Source organism: Colossoma macropomum, unplaced genomic scaffold (assembly GCF_904425465.1).
Source record: "Colossoma macropomum unplaced genomic scaffold, Colossoma_macropomum, whole genome shotgun sequence".
NCBI lineage: Eukaryota > Metazoa > Chordata > Actinopteri > Characiformes > Serrasalmidae > Colossoma > Colossoma macropomum.
In genome coordinates, this window is record NW_023494803.1 from 39,377,265 (window position 1) to 39,397,046 (window position 19,782).

Sequence of the window (19,782 nt, forward strand, 5' to 3'; positions counted from 1 at the left end):
GACTAATCTTAGAGTCATTTCTGTTGTTTTGCTGCACTATTTAACTGTAATTACATTATTGCTCAGGTAGTTACATAATACTCCACATTTACATTCTGCTCAGTCTGCATTTTTGACTTTTTTCCTTCGATTTGATGTCAATCAAAAGCAAAAACGAGGCAAAAATGTAAATTATGGTTTGGTTTTGCAAAACAAGACTGTAAAAACAATAATAACTTTATAAAAATCTCATCTTCCAATTACACACAAATGGATTGGAAGCTTAGAATTTGCACTACAGCAATTCTCTACTTGTTTTTTACGAACTACAGCTAAGAAACAAATGAATCAAGCAGGTTGTTTGACTTACAAACTGAAAATATATGGACATTTAAATTGAAATACATTTCACTTTAAGTTGAGGTAACAAAATATACATGGAAAGGTGAGGCACAATTAAAGGGCCCATATCCTGCATTGCATGATTTTCCTCTGATGCCCACTTATGACATTTAAATGCTTTTATACACCAAAATAGTCATAATTCATTTACTATGACCATTTTCCAAACTCTCCTTATCCCAGAATTAAACAGGCTGTTTCTGTTACTGTGCCTTTAAGACTGATATATGTAAATGAGCTCTGATCCGACTGGCTGTGCCGTCCCAGCGGAAACACTTTAGAACTTCATCGTGAATGGGAGGGACTAAACTGCTGTACAGTTCATAGGCAGATATATGTAAGTACGTTGGTTCTGTGACATTAAAAACAGGTTGCTTTTGCAGCTTAATTTCCATATACAGACTGTTTGGATTGTACAGTGAACTGTTCATTTTATAACTTTAACAGCGTTTATGTACTAAATTACACTCTTTTCCACTGTTTTTCCATGTTATGGGCCCTTTAAATTAAATTCATACAATAATTTCTTTTCTTCAGTGAGGGTTAAAGACCACAGAAAGTAAAACTGTTCTGAACAATTATTTTTAATATAATTATTAAACAGTAAAATATGCACTGACCTTTCCTCTCAAAGCTCTCCTCCCTGAGGAAACAGACGAGGGCCAGAAATTTCGTGACCTCTTTCAGGTACATCACCGTCGTGTTGTTCAAGTGGATGATGGCCATGGACTCTTTATCATAGGGAGACCCGGCCTCATCGCCACTCAAACTAAAGGGAGGAGGAAAGAGGAGGAATATCAAACATTAGCTTCTGTTTTCAGTGTGCTACTGAAAGTTCTCTGACCGTATGACTTTCGAAAAGATGTAGATGCTTTGATCCAACAGAATGTAACCTGAATTTATTTACAACATCCACTTAATCAGCAATGTAAACTACTTTGTGCTTCCCACTCACTGGCCACTTTATTAGAAACACCCACCTTGTGCTTCCACTCACTGGCCACTTCATTAGAAACACCCATCCTGTACTTGCACTAACTGGCCACTTTATTAGAAACAGCTATCCTGTACTTCCACTCACTGGCCACGTTATTGGAAACTCCTACCTTGTGCTTCCCCTCACTGGCCACTTTATTAGAAACAAATACCTTGTGCTTCCACTCACTGGCCACTTTCTTAGAAACACCCATCCTGTACTTGCGCTAACTGGCCACTTTATTAGAAACAGCTATCCTGTACTTCCACTCACTGGCTGCTTTATTAGAAACTCCTACCTTGTGCTTCCACTCACTGGCCACTTTATGAGAAACACCTGCCTTGTGCTTTCACTAGCTGACCACTTTATCAGAAAGACTTTCTACTTCCATTTACTGGCCACTTTATTAGAAACATCTTGTGCTTCCACTCACTGGCCACTTTATTAGAAAGACCTGCCTTTCACCGCCACTCACTGCCTAAGACTTCTTCACAGCACTGTACATGTTGGTAATATTTATGAAAAGAGAAACATCATTAATGATTTAAGATCATAATCAGCACATTTACTCACATTCTTTCTTGGGCAAAACCTTCAAATGCATTTTATGTGTATCTTCATACCACAAACTAAGAGCATATTCAGACTAGAATAAATAAATTCTTAAGCATCATGCATCAAGCATCAGTGCTACCATATGTCAGCTGTCAAGAACATCAATTAAATTTTTGAATACCTTCATCTGTGTAACTGATTTGACTTGAAAATCAGATAGATTTCATTAAAAAAGTAAACAAGCAGCAGAAAAAACAAGTGGGCAAAACATGAAAAACACAGTACAGTTTCTGCTGTAGGCTCGACAGACGGCATACGTATCCCCATCCTCGAACTACGGAGTGACTTCTTTCTCAAAGAACTTTACTTCCACTCACTGGCCACTTTCTGAGCTCCTTATAGCTCCACTATGTAGGTGTTCAGTCATAGACTGTAGCTCACCTGTTGCTGCACAGTTTATCAGACTCCCGAACCCCATTCATCACTTTCTGAGCACAGGACTGCTGTTGTCCACATGTTGTCCAGCAAGATGAAGCTATAAGTGAGGGGTTTCTAATAAAGTGGCCAATGACTGAGTATATTCTCTTTATGCAACAGTAATAGTTCAAAAGCAGTCCAGCCCCCCACTGAGCATCACTGAGGGAGACAGCAGCAGGAAAAACTCCCTAAGAGCACCGTCGTCCTCAGCTATGTTACTGTATAGCGAAGTACGTGACTTTATCAGCACTTGCTGTTATACAGAGCTTGTGCACGCTTTGGTAGAGCCAGTGCGATACACCGACCGTTCGACCTTGAGTTTAAATATGTATGATAAAGACTATAAGAGTGAGTTAATCAGCTCTCAGACTATCAGAGACGAGCCTCAACCATCTCAGCATGTGAACACGGCCACGGCAGAACAGATGCCGCATCACATCGTAATTATCTAAACGAACAGAAGCCCTAACTTAATCTCGTGCTCTTACAAGAGCAGAATACACAGCTGCAAAAAGCCAGCGTTTGATATTAAAAATGTACACACACTTTATGTTGGTGAAGCAAAAGACTTCAACCACCCTAAACTGAGATAAAACTGAATAATTCATAATTAATGCTTGATTTGGGTGTGCTGAGCGAAGAGAGCACAGCAAACTGCATATGCAAGCGAGTCATTAGCTAAATGAGTGAAAATGAGGTGGTTGCTGAATTAAACACCACAGCTGTTTGTCAATAAGACAGCTTTAGCCTACTGGAAAAATAAATACATTTTAAAAAATCCATGCCTGTTTCAAAATATTTCATTAAAAGCCAAGCGCCAGTTGGAGTAATTCAGTGTGTTATGCCTGCCAACACGCGCAGCGGGAGCCTCATGTCAAAACGTAGCGAACTGAACGTGACCAGCCTTCTTCTGGAATCCTCCTCGGCACAGAGCGTTCGACCGAGGCTACACTTGGCAGAGTTAAACGTTCTGTCTTGCCGAGCTGGGGTGGGGCGATACGATGATATCATATCATTATCATGATGAGCTTTCCTGAGCGTACTGACCCTTATTCTATAATGAGTTGTGTAAAAAAGCTCAGATTTAACCACTTTTAATGACTTATAAACTGCTCTGTGCCTGATTCACGAAATCTTTCTCCATATACTCTTGAAAATGATGGTTCTTCAGGAGTTCTTTAGTAAAGAAAATGGCTCTATATAGATCTATGAACGCCCAAAGAACCCTTTACATCAAGGGTCTTTAATTAAAATTCAATAACGTCCAGTTTCCTCAAGCAAAGGTCCGGAACATCATCATGTCTAACTTGCATTATGATTCAGTGCCATATACTCTACACTGAAGTAGCCTAGTAGATTATACAGTCAACAACTGAATGTCAAATCAAATAAAGTACAATTCAGTCATATTTCAACAACATTTATTGTCAGTTTTCTCTTTTTAGAGCACTCACTTTCTTCTCCGACTGCTGTTTCTCACCTCGTGCCTCCCATGTGTGTCACACTCACTCGAGTCTCAGTGCTCATCGCAATGCACAGGTCTGATTGGATGAGTAGTGCCACGTGTGATATTTACAACGCATGCGATTGATCTGTGAGTCTCCCGGGCCGCTAAAGCTACCGCAAAGGCTAGAAAAGGCTGACCCTGTCAAAATTAAATAATTCTCCATAGTTTATCGCTTACAGGTCCAGGTCCGCACAGGACAGCGTCTGGGTCCGGACTCAGACCGCGGTCCACCTATTAGTGACTACTTTACATGATTAGGTTCTTTGCATCATTAAACAGTTCTTCAGATTGATGGAGAATGTGCTGTACATGATTCTATAAGTATTTTTTTTTAAAAGGGTTCTATACAGCACCAAAAAGGGTTCTTCTATTGTTACAATAGCAAGCCTGTAACAATAGAGAAACTATTTTTGGTGCTATATAGAAATTGTTTGTTTTTGGTACATAAAATCAGACAAATATCATAAAAGGACCTTGTGCACAGCACTGTATGTGCATGAAAAACTGGCCCACAGTTCCCATATCAGTGCATCCCTAATCGTGTCACTATATTTGGGCCACACCGTCCACCCCTGACGCTGAGACTCATCTGCTCTGCAGGCCACCGTGGGCAGACAGCTGCCTTGCCCCGGGTCCAGCCGGCATGCCTGCACCTACGCACGCTTCTGTCTTGCTCTGTCTAGTGCACTCTGGGTCACTGGAGCTGGAGGTGCCTCCCTCTGCCCTTCTGTTTACAGCGACTCTTTCCACAGCCCTGGGGAACTCACTGCTAATCCCTGTTAACTTAAGACAAGGCCAGGGAAGAGAAAAGGGGCACCGCATACCAAACGCTCCGTTCACGGTTATTTTCACATTCATTTTTCTCTTTGAAGAACACCAGAATACCAAAAAAGAACAACAGAATACCAAAAAAGAGAAAGTGCAGAGAAATGCTGTGTGTTTTGTGTGTTACGCTTAATAGTGAGAGTTTATGTTAGACTATGTTGTTCATATTCGCTCCCTATTACAGAAACAGTAAACCGCAGTGCTGTGCAAAGAGACCACCTTTCATTTATTTATTTTCCAGTTCAAACAGCCATTAAGTACAAGCTATTCATTTTCCACCATTAGATCCGTTAGCAGAATACCATAGAAAATTACACAGAAGCCTCAATAACTACATTCAATACCAGATTTTTTTTATTTACTGTGTCACTCTTTATCTTTATTCCAGCTTCCATTCTTTTCAGGAGACTCACTTTCAGTTTCTCAAAGAATCGGCAGACAAACCTCCAAAGATCAGTCTTAGAAGCTGGTTGATCATTTTCTGAAGGAATCAAACTCATTCAGTGGTGTTGAGGTCTGGACTCTGGGGTGGTCAGTCCACTGTTCAGCTTCTTTGTTTGATGTGTCCGTCTCCTTTTCTCAGTGAGGTTCTTCTTGACACATCCTTTCAGACCCATAGCGCTGAGTCGTCTTCTCACAGTGGAAGGATGGACAGAAACACCTGTGGATGTTTTCAGATCTGAAGCAGCTTGATTTTCTCCTCTCTCTCAGAGATGAAAGCTTTAAGTTAGGTATTTGATATTGTGTGCAATATATGCCATTGTCAGAGAGGGATGTATGCAGGTTGCTTTCAAATTAACTTAGTAGTTGGTCATTTCTGTTCAGGTTTGATACTTTTTGCTACAGATTCAGTAAATGGCACATTTTCAGCCAATACATCTCTCCTTGTTGAAATATGAAGATGGCTTAAGGTTAAAGGCTACTGTTGCTGTAGCTGGTTATGTTATAACTGAAGTTCGGGGGGAGGAACATGCCTGAAACCCCTCCTTCTTCCAATTCAACACCCTATAAATTCACATCCTCACCTTCCATTCCCAAGACAAAGCGTTCACAATCCCCACCGCCACCCCTCTCCAGTCCTACACCAGTCCTGCTACAGCTATGATGGGGGTCCGGCCCTCTAGCTACAGGCAGAAGCTGCCCAGAACTTCAGCCCAAGTTCTGACTTCCCTCATACTACCACCACATTTCAAGGCATGGTCTGAACTCACAAATAACTGATGTAATCATAACATAAAATATTAAAATTATTTAAAACCCCATTGGTGAGGGAAGGCGTTCTATGCGTGAAAGGCTGCAGCACAGCTCGATCACTTTAACAAGCACAGCAACAGCTGGGAAAATAATAGATCTGCCTCGTGCTGCTACACAATGTTCTAAAGCCAGACGACATATCAGGGCTGATTAAGGACACAGACCGATGTTACACTTTAATAGAATACTCGTTAAATGGAAACAGACTCTGAGACAAATATAACCACTGTGTGTTTTCAGACATTTGAATCGTCCAAATCGTTGATTGACAAATCACGATTGATGGAAACTATCAGCAACTAATGATACAACTGTCAGTCAGCTCAAGCCAAATTTAAGTGCTGTTTATCTGATGGAGTTTTGGTGTCTACCAGGTTTTCCAGGTGGTTGTTAGGAGCCCCATTTTCTCTGTAACTCAACATTTTTCAAACTTCAGTATTGAAAACTCCTGTTTTATCACTCACCTTCCTTTGACCTTCTCCTTACTTATGCAAGTGGACCGTCTTATTTTAATCTCTTCCTAAACGTCTCCTAAAAAATGAATGACTTGTGTTGCTACTCTTGTACTTCTATTCAAGTTGTTTTTTGGAAAGATACTTTTACTGCAATCAGTATTTCACTGCTCTGTGAACACTCGGTATGCAGTACTGTGCAAAAGTTGGAGAACAACCGTCATTTATTTAATGTCCAGTCAAAACAGCCATTAAGCTCTAGTCATTTATACGCTACAGGGGAACTTCTAAGTCCATCCAGCAGCTATCAGTATAGGATCTGAAGCTCTATTCATCTCTTTTTGGATCATTTTGGTCTAAAATAAAATGATGAACCTCAATAATCAGAGATGTGACTCATCTTAAAGCAGTACAAACGTGGTCAACAGGAAAAATGAATTAGTAAGTAATATTAATGACTAAAATGTAACCAAGTAAGAGTCCTTTCCTCACAAATGTACCTGAGCAGAAGTAAAAGTATCATTTCAGTTCATCAAAAATGCACTTTACTGAGTACAAAAGTGTGTAACTGAGTGAATTAAAATAGTTACGACCAGCTAGCGAGTGAACAGCTATTGTTTTCCTTTTTTTTTCCAAAGCATCTGTTCAGTGAAGCCCCAAAAAGTGGACCTGCCAGTCGCACTGATTGCTGATTGGTGCTTTAGGAGGTCAGTGGAGTTTCCACAGTAAAGGCCACTCACCCGTAGATACAGGAGATGTCAATGACCACATCAATCATGTCGCAGCACAGCTCATACGTCTGCATGTCTACTGGACTGCTGTCAGTGGCGATGTAAATCTTGCTGACCACGTCGAACAGAAAAGCCTTTTCGATCCCTGAATTCTGCAACCAGAGCAAAGAAGAGTTAGAGGTTGAGCCCTTATTATCATATAGAAATTCACCGCACTCTGGACCAACAATGTATCAGATAACTGTGTGAAATGAAAATGTGTTATGTAATCCAGGAGGTGCGCGCAGTAATCGTGGGTATAATACTTTTTCTCATTAGCAAATGCACCGTCGTTAAAGACATTTGCTGCGCAGTGACTAACATTTCAGAGGCAACACTGGATGATCTGTTTACTGCAATACCTGTTTTACATGAGCACCGTTTCCTTTCATATCCACATTTCTCCAAAACATTTCCAAGAATTTCTGTATATTTACATGGGCAGTGATTGCTCCTCATGATTTCATTACTGACTCGCTGCTGCCATCAACTGGCTGATTAAAAAAAGTGCTCTGATTTATTCACAGATATTCAGGTTCCTATAAAACATTAAGCCAGAATATAAATAAAAAGACAAAGAAAAAGGACAGCAGTAAGTACAGCTTGGTCTGTGTCCACGTTGTTGTCTCAAGCCATTATCCTACATTAAATTTCATATTAAAACGTCATGCCTGCTGTAGTGTGCAGATAAATTATTCCCGGTTCACAGTCCGGGCACGGGTTCCGAGTCATCCATGTGGGCGACTGCCTTTTTATACGTGTTAATAATACATATTACCATATGCATGAAGTGCCAGCATTCATGGCCAAGAGGCAGAATAATCGCATCTCATACAGACGCAGAACTAAGCAGTGAAGATCACAACTCTTACTTCTCTACCTTTCATGAGTAAAAGTGATTCAATAAAAGTTTTACCAGCAGAAAAATCACTGTACAATATCTCAACACTCTCAAAACAAACCTCACAAACTGACCAGGCATGTGCACACATAGAACCCAGGGGGGCTTGAGCCCCTGCCCCTCTGCCCTCAGACTGTACAAGTGCCCTCTTGTTTGATGTGCATTATCACTGTATTCTATATCACCTTTGCCTTTCTGGGAATAGAACTAGTGTGTAGGCTTGGGTTCTGAGATTCATTGCTCTTGGGCGCCCCCTGTGGTGCAGTATCACCACCTGTGGTTCTCCTCAGTAACTCTGACCTGTCACTCATTACTACAGCACTGGGAAATCCCACCAATCAAACTCTGAAAATCTCTTCAGGAAAGCATCACACACACAACAATCAAACAACAACCTCACATAATGCCGGCAGTAAGGGGCGCTAATAACTAGAACTGGATGATTTGTGATTTTTCTGACTAGTATTGCTGTTTAAATGTCATTTTTCAATAAATTAAGCTCCAAGCCTGTTTTATGTTTGCCAAGAAGAACAGCACATCCACTTTGGCATGAGTCTTTAGCACTCAATATAGCATATGTAGAACCCAATACTGTAATACTTTCCCAGCAATGTTATAAAACCAAAAATGTAATAAAAATGTGCACTTTAACTTGGTCAAAAAATTAATAAAACCCAAACAATAATACAATTAAATATCTTCTGATATTACTGGGAGTGTATTACCTTTTCAGGTTGACCATATGGAATGCCTTGTTACATAATTGAAAAAGTATTATGTTTGTTAGTTGATCGTTTTTTGCTCAATTTTGTCTTTAAAAACTTGATGTAATACTTTTAAGAGTAGCTACCAAGGGTATCCTACAATGCTTTCATGCGGTACACAGGAATCAACCCAGCCTGGAACCAGAGAGAGCATCAAGTCAAGTCAAAATGTATTTATATAGCACTTATTACAACAGAAATTGTCACAAAGCAGCTTATCAGAAACTCTGGGTCCAAGCCCCAGTGACCAAGCATGACAGTGGCAAGAAAAACTCCCTAAGAGCAAGAGGAAGAAACCTTTAGAGGAACCAAGGCTCTAAAAGGGAACCCATCCTACTCGGGACTACACCGGACGGCAAAACAATAACACAACAAGAGCAATATGAATACAGGGCAAGATTTTTTTTTAAATTAATACAATACTAAATATAAAGAGAAGGACAGCCTGTCATTGGACAAAGTATTACTCATATACCGATCAGTGGAGTCCTATCAGAGTAACAACGAGAAATAGAACTGAAAATCGGTCACTGTTACCAAACCAAAAAATAAATAAATAAAAATAAAAAACGATTCATTGGGACTTAAATGATTCATGCTACTACATGGCCATTAAACAGTGTAGTGAGTAACACCAAGACTTTCTACGCTGGTGACTGGGGTTCAAATACCTGCACAGACAATAAATAGTAATATTTTTGCCTTTGGCTGCCACTACATTTCCTCTAAAACATGATTAGACTGTCTTTCTTGCTAAGAGTGGTTGCAATATACTGCAAAGTAAATTCATTTATCATTGTTACTTTATGCAGAAATTCTCTCTCACTCATGAGAAAGTCTGTTGAAAGTGCAAATAAAGTTTTCAATCCATTCAGGTAGAAGAGGAGATATTTCATTATGATTTAAATTTGATGAAAGGTTATTCATATATATGGTCTTTTTGCCAAATTCTGACATCAATACAAACAGAAAGAAAGTGCAAAACCTGCCCAATACAGAATCAAACGCAAACATATTCTTTTGCAATTAAATAATAATGGTATTACATTTAACTAGTGTTGCAAAACAACAACACCTCTAGAGTCTAATGTTATCCAGGTGTATCAGAGCAGGAACAATAACGAATTGTACGGCACAGTGGTCCTCCAGCGTAGAGAAGCCTGCTATAGATTGTCTTTTCTTATCTTACAGGGTAGAAAGCGAGTATGTTTCATCACTCACAGATATAAAAATGTTGAGTAGATTCTCCAGGGTTGGCAGCTGTGGAATGAGCTTCTGCACCACTTTACTGAAGGCTTCAAAGATGGAGTGATCGTAGATGCTCGTCAGGTAGAAACTGAGACGACAGATCATATGGCTTTCAGTTGAAAAAATAATAACACCAATCCAATCAAGCATCGGAGAGAATCACACAAAGGATGGTGTTCATAAAGCAATTTAGAAGAAGAACATTGATCTAGCATCCATTTTCATAACTAGAATAATCATCTGATGTTAAGTAAGTATCCATAAATTGTTAGACTTTGTGAAATTCAGCCAGTGCATTGTGAAAAAAAAAGCAATAAACCTCTTAAAGCTGTGCGTTATGGTGAATTTACCATGGTTAACAGGTGTTGTTAGGCATGCAAATGCAAAAACCCCTAATCCTATTAAACTTAATTCAATAGCGATGCTCTCAAAGTCTTCATCTTTAAGTGGCTGCCTTTACTGTTAGATGCACCGCAGTAGTTCCTGTGTACACATTAAGTATGCAAATCAAATCACTACTCATCTGTTTCATCAGAGTACAGGACACTAAATGTTAAAATAAATTCCTATTTATATGTTTTACTTTTCAAGATTATTATAAACAAGTTAATAAACTAACAGATAAAAGTCTATAAATGTTTGGCTTTGTTAAATCATGCTCTTTTTGTATCAAATACATACAACAGCAGCACTGAGGTGTCTCATTATGCTAAAATCCCTGCCTCTAGTGGTTTGTTGCTTTTATAAAACAGTGACAAAATGCTATTTGATAAGATATACCAAAGTTCAATAAATAATAAGTTATTATAAATATGATCTTCTGTCATGCAATGCAACATGTTAACAGTAACTGTGACATCCAAGCAGCAAAACAATGCAGGATTATTCAAAGAACAGTGCAGTGGATTTTAAAAGGAACCCTTACTGTGCCTTAAAATAGCATATATGTCAAATGTGATGTGTAAACAAAACGAAAATGGTTTGTTTATTATGAAAACATGACAAATAGGCAAAGTCCCTCTACTAGTAGGTCACCACTGTCGAAAATATGCGCTAAATGGGTTGCATACATGCAGTTATATGCAAAAGTTTGGGCACCCCTGGTCAAAAGACATGTTTTGTTAATTTAAGTAAAAATAAGTTTATACCTCCTCTACAATTAACATATTTCAGCACATTTTAATGCATAATTACTGTTTATTAACTGAATTTAACATATTGAAAAGAACATAAAATGTGGCCTGTGCAAAGGTTATAAAACATTGAATACTACATGCTGAAGTTTCTAAACACTGTGTCCACTCACTGTCCACTCTATTAGACACTCCTACCTTGTCAGTCCACCTTGTAGATGTAAAGTCAGAGACGATAGCTCATCTGCTGCTGCACAGTTTGTGTTGGTCATCCTCTAGTCCTTCATCAGTGGTCACAGGACGCTGCCCACAGGACGCTGTTGGCTGGATATTTTTGGTTGGTGGACTATTCTCAGTCCAGCAGCAACACTGAGGTGTTTAAAAACTCCAGCAGCACTGCTGTGTCTGATCCACTTGTACCAGCGCAACACACACTGACACACCACCACCACGTCAGTGTTACTGCAGTGCTGAGAATGACCCACCACCCAAATAGTACCTGCTCTGTGAGGGTCCATGGGGGTCCTGACCACTGAAGAACAGGGTAAAAGGGGGCTAACAAAGTATCAGAGAAACAGATGGACTACAGTCTGTAACTGTAGAACTACAAAGTGCACCTATATAGTAAGTGGAGCTGATAAAATGGACAATGAGCGTAGAAAGCAAATATGACAATATTTTATCGTTACTGTGATAAACTTTGTTACTGTGATAAACAATATCACATGGATATTGTGAGAACTTAAAGAGCACTGACCAGCTGCATGTTTCATTACAACAGAGCATAAATAGTCCTATTTAATTGGATTTAGTGCAGCACAGTATATCAAATTTTAAATAAGATCACTCTACCTAGAGTTTTTTTAAATGTGGCACTAAATAATCGTGACATATTGTAAAAATGTCTGAGTATCGTAATAAATGTTTACCATATTGATCTCTCCTAATGTGCACCATGTTAAGATGGACTGATGGGATTACATGTTTTTAGCAATCAGGGTTCCCTTTAATAATTTGGTGGATTCATACAGAATTCAGTTGATGTGTGTGCACTGAGCTTTTGACAACAGCTTTGAATGTGCCTCAGCCAATCGGATTTGTAACCAACCTTAAATGTATCCTCTCTAGGCCAGCGTCTGCCAGGTCATCATTGGCCCGTTTGTGGATGTCCCTCTGTTTCTCAATCTTGTGGTCATCAGACAGGCCGTCCACTTTATGGATAAACACCTCGAAGTTGATGTCTGGGTTGACTTTGTAGGCTCGAGTCACGGTGAGGTGAAGCCTGCTCAGTGCTTCCACATAGTCATCCTGAACAGAGGACCAGAACTAAACTTTTAAAAAAGTTTTGTTCAAATTGTAACAACAGAAAAAAACAGCAACAGTACAACTCATTCTGCTTTAGACGTCAATTATCTCTGCCGCTAACAGAATTATGCTGTAATTTGACGATTATTTCCTATTCATGACTCACTGAAACAAGCAGAGAAATTGTGTGGAAAGTGCAGATTCTAAACTTTCCATCTGCACCACATCAGTGTTTGTAAACAGAAGAGAAGATATTATCTCATGATGTGAATTTGATTAAAGGGCCCGTATCATGGAGAAACACTTTTTCCTTGCTTCTTTTTAATAAAAAAAGGTCTTTGAAATAATCTGTAAACATTGTTAATGTTTCAAAATGTACTGTTCACTCCTCAGTCCATACAGTGGAAACCAAGCTGCAACAACAACTTGTTCTGAATTCATTGTTTTTGTGAGGTCACAAAAAAACAACAAATTTACTTGTGTCTGCATATTCAGCCTACTGCAGTTCAGCCCCACCCACTCCCATTTCAGCCCGGACTGCTTTTTGAATGAAGAGAAATACAGGGCAGCCAATCAGAAGAGAGCTCAGTTACATATATCAGTCTTAAAGGCACAAAAGCAGCCTGTTTAATTCTTAAAAGGTAAAGAGAGGTTAGAAAATGATCATGAAAAAATAAATTAGGGGCGTTATGGTCAAAAAAGGAAACAAACAAAAAAAAAAACAAACAAATGTTATAAATGGAAAGATATAAATGGAAAAATACTGTATTAAATACAAGAAAACTGTAGGATATGTGCCCTTTAAAAGTTATTGTTGTGTGTCCAGTCCTGTTTTCTGCCGATACAGAATGTGAATAAAAAAATACCATAACTCATTATGTAAGTAACTACGTATTACTTGAGTAATTATGTAATTACATTGAAATATTACAACAAAACAGTATTAGCATTTCTAAGGGTGTACACACACTAAGCGATCCGTACCACGCCCGAGCACATTTAGCCCCCAAAGTCCAGTTCGTTTGACTAGTGCGATCGCTCCGTACCATGCCCGCTTGAAGAGGTGGCTCGAACATGATGTCGATGATGCGACTGCCCACTTTTTAATTCATTCAAGTATATGTGGGTTAATAACAGGTCAGGGGTCCGGATTTACGAAAACTTTACGAAAGCTTTACAAAAGCTTTACGAAACTATTTTCTTAAGATTTTCTTAAGAACATCTTTATTGTTTTCTTATGTTGGCTATGTTACAATTTATAACTTACAGTAAACGTGTTAGGCTATCGTAAGTTTAGTTTTGTGTTTTCAAGAATGCCATTTTCCTTAGAATTATTCTTAAGAAAATAGTTAAGGAAAAAAAAGATAATTTTCTTAAGAATGAAGTTGAGAAAAAACACATTTAAGAAGACTTTAAGACACTTTCGTGAATCTAGCCCGTTTCTTGTACCCTATCAAAGAAGGCGAATTGTAGTCTGCAAGTAAAGCTGTAAACTCCTTTCTCAACGTCAGCTGCCTCCAAAAAAATCTTTTAACTGAAAAATTACTGCACTGCAAAATCAATAAATCGATAAGGCATGTGAGAGCGCCACGTCAGTGCGCCCAAAATGGCACCAAAAAAAGGCACAAAGTAAGTACAGTCATGAACTACATTGTGCTGTTTGAGCTTTTCTGCAACACAAAAACTCACATAGTGAGGATGTAAGCGTGCTTGGGCCCGGAATGTTAGTTGCAATGTGAGCGCAGACCAACAGAGGGTGTAGGGAAGGGAAACAACGCTCGGGCATGGTACAAGACAACCGGGCATAGCGAGAGTACACCCTAAGGCAGGGGTTGGCAACTCAAACATTAAGAAGAGTCATTTTGTCCTTTCAACAAAAGTTAAACCACCTTGGGAGCCACAACATTTTACCATCGTTAACACACCAAGGTTTTACCATCTTGGCTGTAAATATGTCTCAGTATGTGCTAATGTCCCTGTATAGGCTAAAAAATATAATACCAACGAAAACGCAGACTTACTTTGCTCTGCTTTAAGCTTTAGCTCAGCTATAAGCGCTTTTCCCACATCTCTAGCAGGAAACTTTTCCACAAAAGTAGAACAGTTTCTTGTAAAATGTCTCAACGTTCAACTTTTTACAAGGCTGAAGTCGCTTCTCATTCACCAGTTTCTTGCTCGAATTTTTCCCGTTCCACCTTAAATGGTGCCTGAGGCGCCAGCATATAACTGCTGCACATTTAAGGTGGAACGGGAACATTAGAACGAGAAGCTGACGAACGAGAACGAGAGACTTCAGCTTCGCGACTTTAGTGTTTGACAGTTTCGCACTGCAGATTAAACGCATCAGGAAACCAGCTGGAGTGATTATAAATACAAATAAGTCCATTCATCTTCAAATTATCGATGTTCGTCTTAAATCTTTCTCTTTGCTTTTTCGTTAGATACTATCCAGGGAAGACTGTTATCTGTGTTGCTATGGTGACCAGCAGTCTGAGCGCTGATCTTCAGGGTTAAAGGGTGAATTAGCAGTCATACATCAACTCCAGAGTTTAAGACCGTTTACTGTTAAAACTGTGTTGAACGATCAGCAGAGCTTTATTTTACTGTAAAGGAGGATTATTTTATTTTTACCTACAAATCTAAATCAGCTGTGGAGCCGCAACAGGGCAGTAAAAGAGCCGCAAAGGCTCCAGAGTCACGCATTTGTTGACCCCTGCCCTAAGTGTTAAAGTCTTCGTCACGATTGTTGCTTGAAAAGCATAAGATTTTGGAGCCACACTGCGTTTTGGACAAGTTTTCCATTTAAAAGACATTCTCTACAACATGAGCACCGCACCTGCGAGTCAATAACGAAGATGAGCGCTCCCGTCCCCCTGAATATCATCTCATAATCGAAAGTGGGGTCGAAGAAGTCAATCTGGCCGGGAAAGTCCCAGATTTGGAAGCTGACGAAGGAGCTGTTGGAGACGTCCTCTCTGCAGATCTTATTGGTGCTCTCCAGGAAAAGTGTCTCGTTGGGGGACATCTTGTGGAAAACCACTTTCTGGATGGAGGATTTGCCGCTGCGCCGTAAACCCATTAGCAAGATCCGAGGCTTCACCTCGCTGCTAAAAGGGTCTCTGAAGCCCAGAACTGCACAGAAACAAAGAGAACAGAGAAGAACACCAGCGTATTATACATGTCCCCATTTTTTCCATCACTTGAAAGGAGAATTTCCTTTCATGCCTTCGCATCCCTTTGGCAAGCCTTAAGGCACGACTTTAAATCCCAGTGAAATGCATTTTAAAACACTGTCCTTTTATATTCATATCTAAGCTGTTTAAAATAAATGTTTCTCTAATTTCTGCAAAACGTTCAATTTGTATTTAAGCAAATTAGTAAGGTTTTTACCATCTAATTGGACTAAAATGATCTTTAATCTTGTGCGAATACAAATATGTGCCTAAAGCATGAGCCACCCTGTATGTGTTTGTACAGCTGAGAAGAGAACTCAAATAGTTAATATCAGTACTTTATAGTCTGCAGAAAGCACAGACTGTACATAAGAGTCTATGACAGCATGTCAATGACAGTTTATTTCAATATCACAATACTTTCCAAATATATCAGATGTGTTGGCATTAAAGGGGAATTTCTGCATAATTCAGTGGTTGAGATGCAAAGAAAGTCATTCAGAGTGGTTTAATGTGAAATGGTTCATTGTAGAGAAACTTACGGACTCAGATTTCTTTAGTTTTAAACTGGGTTTACAGTCTCATCCACAAAGGGCCGGCGTGTCTTCAGCCTTTCATCCCAGTCAAGCTGAAGCTCACCTGAAATTCCACCTGTATAATCAGCATCAGCTGGTCTCAGTCTTAATAACTGAGCAGTCATATGAGGTGTGCTCCTCCTTTTTTGGAATGAAATCCTGCAGCCACACTGGCCCTTTGTGGATAAGATCGGTGACCCCTGCTTTTAAAGGACCCATATCCCATATTTTTCTTGTTTATTTTTTTCCCCCTGTAGTCCATCTATGACGTTTGGGTGGTTTTATGTACCAAAAATAGTCATAATTCACATTTTTTTACATTCACAATTTCCAATCACCATTTATCCTTTACAAATAAGCAGGCTATTTATGTTAAAAGGTACCGTTAAAGGGGAATTCCACCGACTTTTCAAAATTTCTACGTAATTTAATTGCTGATAAATCAACAAAAGTCATTCAAAGGTTACGGAGCTTTTATGTGATGGTTCATTGTAGATCCTAAAGGTATCCTATGTTTCAGATGTCTTTACAGTGGTGGTGATAGGAACCAGAAGTTACAATGTCTACAACACAAAAATAATCATTTTATTTACTAACCAGAACCACAAGTGAACCTACACGAGTAGTTATGTCGTACTAACAATGGTAAAATTGTGATAAATCCATTAAAAATACATTTCCTTTGCCCTCAATGACCTGCATGTACCCCTCAGCATAAATGGATTTTAACCTCTTATTGACCAGGGTATTTTTTGTTTTTTCCATATGAATTTACATGACCAAATCGTAAGGCAAATTATTCAGTAAATGCATGAACTAAATAAATAAAATAAAATTTTACATTTATTTATTTTTTTGTAAAAGCTCCCCTCAAATTAACAGAACGTGTTTTCTGATCATGCACATATTGCTATATGCTTACAATTTACTGCTGAAAGCCAAAAATCTTAGACGCTCTTTGTATTATTTTATTAAAGTAATTTTTACAGAGCAGATCACTGAAGAGACGCCATCTGTTTATAGTTTATAGCCCAGATTTGTGGAAAAATGGGTCGACTTTCAGTAGAAACAAAAAATAGTGAGTTCAGCTTTAAGGGTTTAAAATTACATCACCCATCTATTTGACTGGAAAGAAGACAGTTACAGCTCTCATACGACCCCGACCTTTAGAATGTAGCTTATGAAATATGAAAGTTATGAAGAAAATGACGAAGTGCATTTTGGATCCACTGGTGGTCTCAAGGAGTTAAAAAGGTTAAAAACAAATATTTTAGGCCACTTGCTTTACAAACTACTGCAAGACAACGTCTCGGGCATCGGGCAGTGAATTCATAACCATTTCATGTAATAACTTTCCGCGCAGGATCTTTCAGAGGTGGACGTCTGGTTCCTATCACCACCACTGTTCTGTGAACAATTCTGACTCTGTAAGTTTCTCTAGAATGAAGCATTTCACACCAAACCACTCTGAATGACTGTTTACATCTGCAGAAATTTTAAACATTGGTGGAATTCCCCTTTAATAAAGTTAAGGAGCCCAGGCTTGCTGAGTGCCGCTCCTCTATGTTAAAGGAACGTCTTACAAACCGGGGGACATGTTCACGACAGCTTTCCTAAGAAAAAAAAGCTTATAATGCATCTCAGTACAGACACCAAGACGTTTATAAGAATGAGCCTCATTCACCAACCGGTAATAAGAAATTTCTTACTGCTGTCCATAAATATAAAAATATCACTAAACCTAAAAACCAATTGAGTGACATCAATACCAGACACTCAACGGTTCTTAAAATAAAGGTATTATTAGAGAGTTTGTCCTCTTTTGCTGCAGTAACAGGCTCTACTCTTCTGGGAAGTCTTTACACTAGATGCTGGAACACTGCTGTGAAGATTTGGTTGAATTCAGCCATAATCATGATCAGTTCTTGATCACTCCAACTCATCCAAATGCAGTGGCATAGCTAGGATGCTATGGGCCCTAGTGCAAAAACACAAAGCCCCTCCCTACAAGAATCACTTTCAATGAATAAAAACTATTCTACTGTTATGTCTCAGATAAGCTGATTCTCTCAAGACATGCCACTCCACCAACTAGCATCTGAACCTAAATGGTTGTTAGACTATCTGTTTATATCACAATAATTATACATTATATTTAGCTGTCTGACATGCCATCGGCCAAATAAGAAAAAAATTAAACAGATTGCTAAGAACCTTTGTTGTGCAACTCACATATTTTAATATATTACTTGAATGCAATAGTTTTGATCAGGTTCCATTATTTGTACCCGCAAATTTTGTTTGCAGTAGATAAGTCAGCATCCATCTTAACACACATTCTACAAACAACACCAACAAACAATGACAAACATAAAAAAAGTATTCAAGGTTCCAGCCCTCTTTACAATATTACTACAACTTGTTCACCTGGATAATGGCTGTTGGAACAAAGCTGTTTTTATATCACTTTGTTCTGCACTTTGGGACTTTTAACCTACGGCCAGAGGGAAGAGTCTGAAATTCTGTATTCAAAGGGTGGGAGTTGTAATTTAAAACTGACTTAACCTTCAGTCTACTAGACCACTTGACTATCTGACTCATGAAATTCCTGTTCCTCAAAGGTAGACTTCCAAACCACAGCACCAAAGAGAAGGTTCACAGCGATTCAGTGAAAACACGATAGAATAAGGTCATCATGGTTTTGTCAATGTGAAAATAGGAAAATCTCCTCAGACAATACAAACGCTGGTGCCCCTTTTCAGACACAGCTTGCTTTAAAGTTCAATTTTGAGTCAATAATTGTCCCAAGATGTATGTAAGACTGAACACAATCCACTGTCTGACCCTTATGGAGGTCATTTCATATGTGTGGGCATGTCTTCTGAAATTATCACATCTTTAGTTTTAGATATGTTCAAAGGAAGATAAGACTCCTCAAACCACTTGACAAAGTCACTGATGACCGGCCAGTGACTGGTCTCATTAACCCCGTTTAGATGCAGCCTGATAATCCATTAATAATCCGGCTAATAGCTCAATCGAATAGTCTAGTCCGATTGAGGCCATTCGGAATACAATTTCTATCTGACTGAACGAGGTGGGTTATCCTGTAAATAATCCGTTAAATAGAAGAATAATATCAGTGTAAACGCCTGTATCTGATTACATTCCCTATCAGAAAGTTTAAGTACGTTCTGATCATGTTCGTCGCGTCATAGAGAAAGTTTATAACGTTCAACATGGTGGAGCAGAAACTGGTCTGCAGAGGAGACGAAGTTTATGCTCTGATCTAAAAGACGGTGGGACGGACGTCCAGCTTATGTGTCTCAGAAACATCTTCCTCTCGGCCTTCTCTAATAAGGATATGTGAAGGACGTTTTCCTGAGTCTGACGTCATTTTAAAGCAATTAAAAACACAAGCACTGCTCACTGCTGCTCATCTCACTCTGACTGGACTGACATGATGCTTGTTGTCATGGTAACATC

General features: G+C 39.1%; 1 protein-coding gene across 1 annotated transcript in view; it reads right to left on the minus strand.

The window, feature by feature from the left end:
* Positions 1-19,782, minus strand: part of rragd (ras-related GTP binding D) — a 31,192-nt gene that overhangs the window by 6,275 nt on the left and 5,135 nt on the right. The window contains exons 2-6 of the mRNA XM_036593658.1: positions 15,385-15,680; positions 12,352-12,551; positions 10,084-10,198; positions 7,168-7,310; positions 1,002-1,150 (exon numbers count right to left, since the gene is read on the minus strand). Of these exons, the coding sequence (XP_036449551.1) occupies positions 1,002-1,150; positions 7,168-7,310; positions 10,084-10,198; positions 12,352-12,551; positions 15,385-15,680 (903 nt within the window). The remainder of the gene's footprint in view (positions 1-1,001; positions 1,151-7,167; positions 7,311-10,083; positions 10,199-12,351; positions 12,552-15,384; positions 15,681-19,782) is intronic.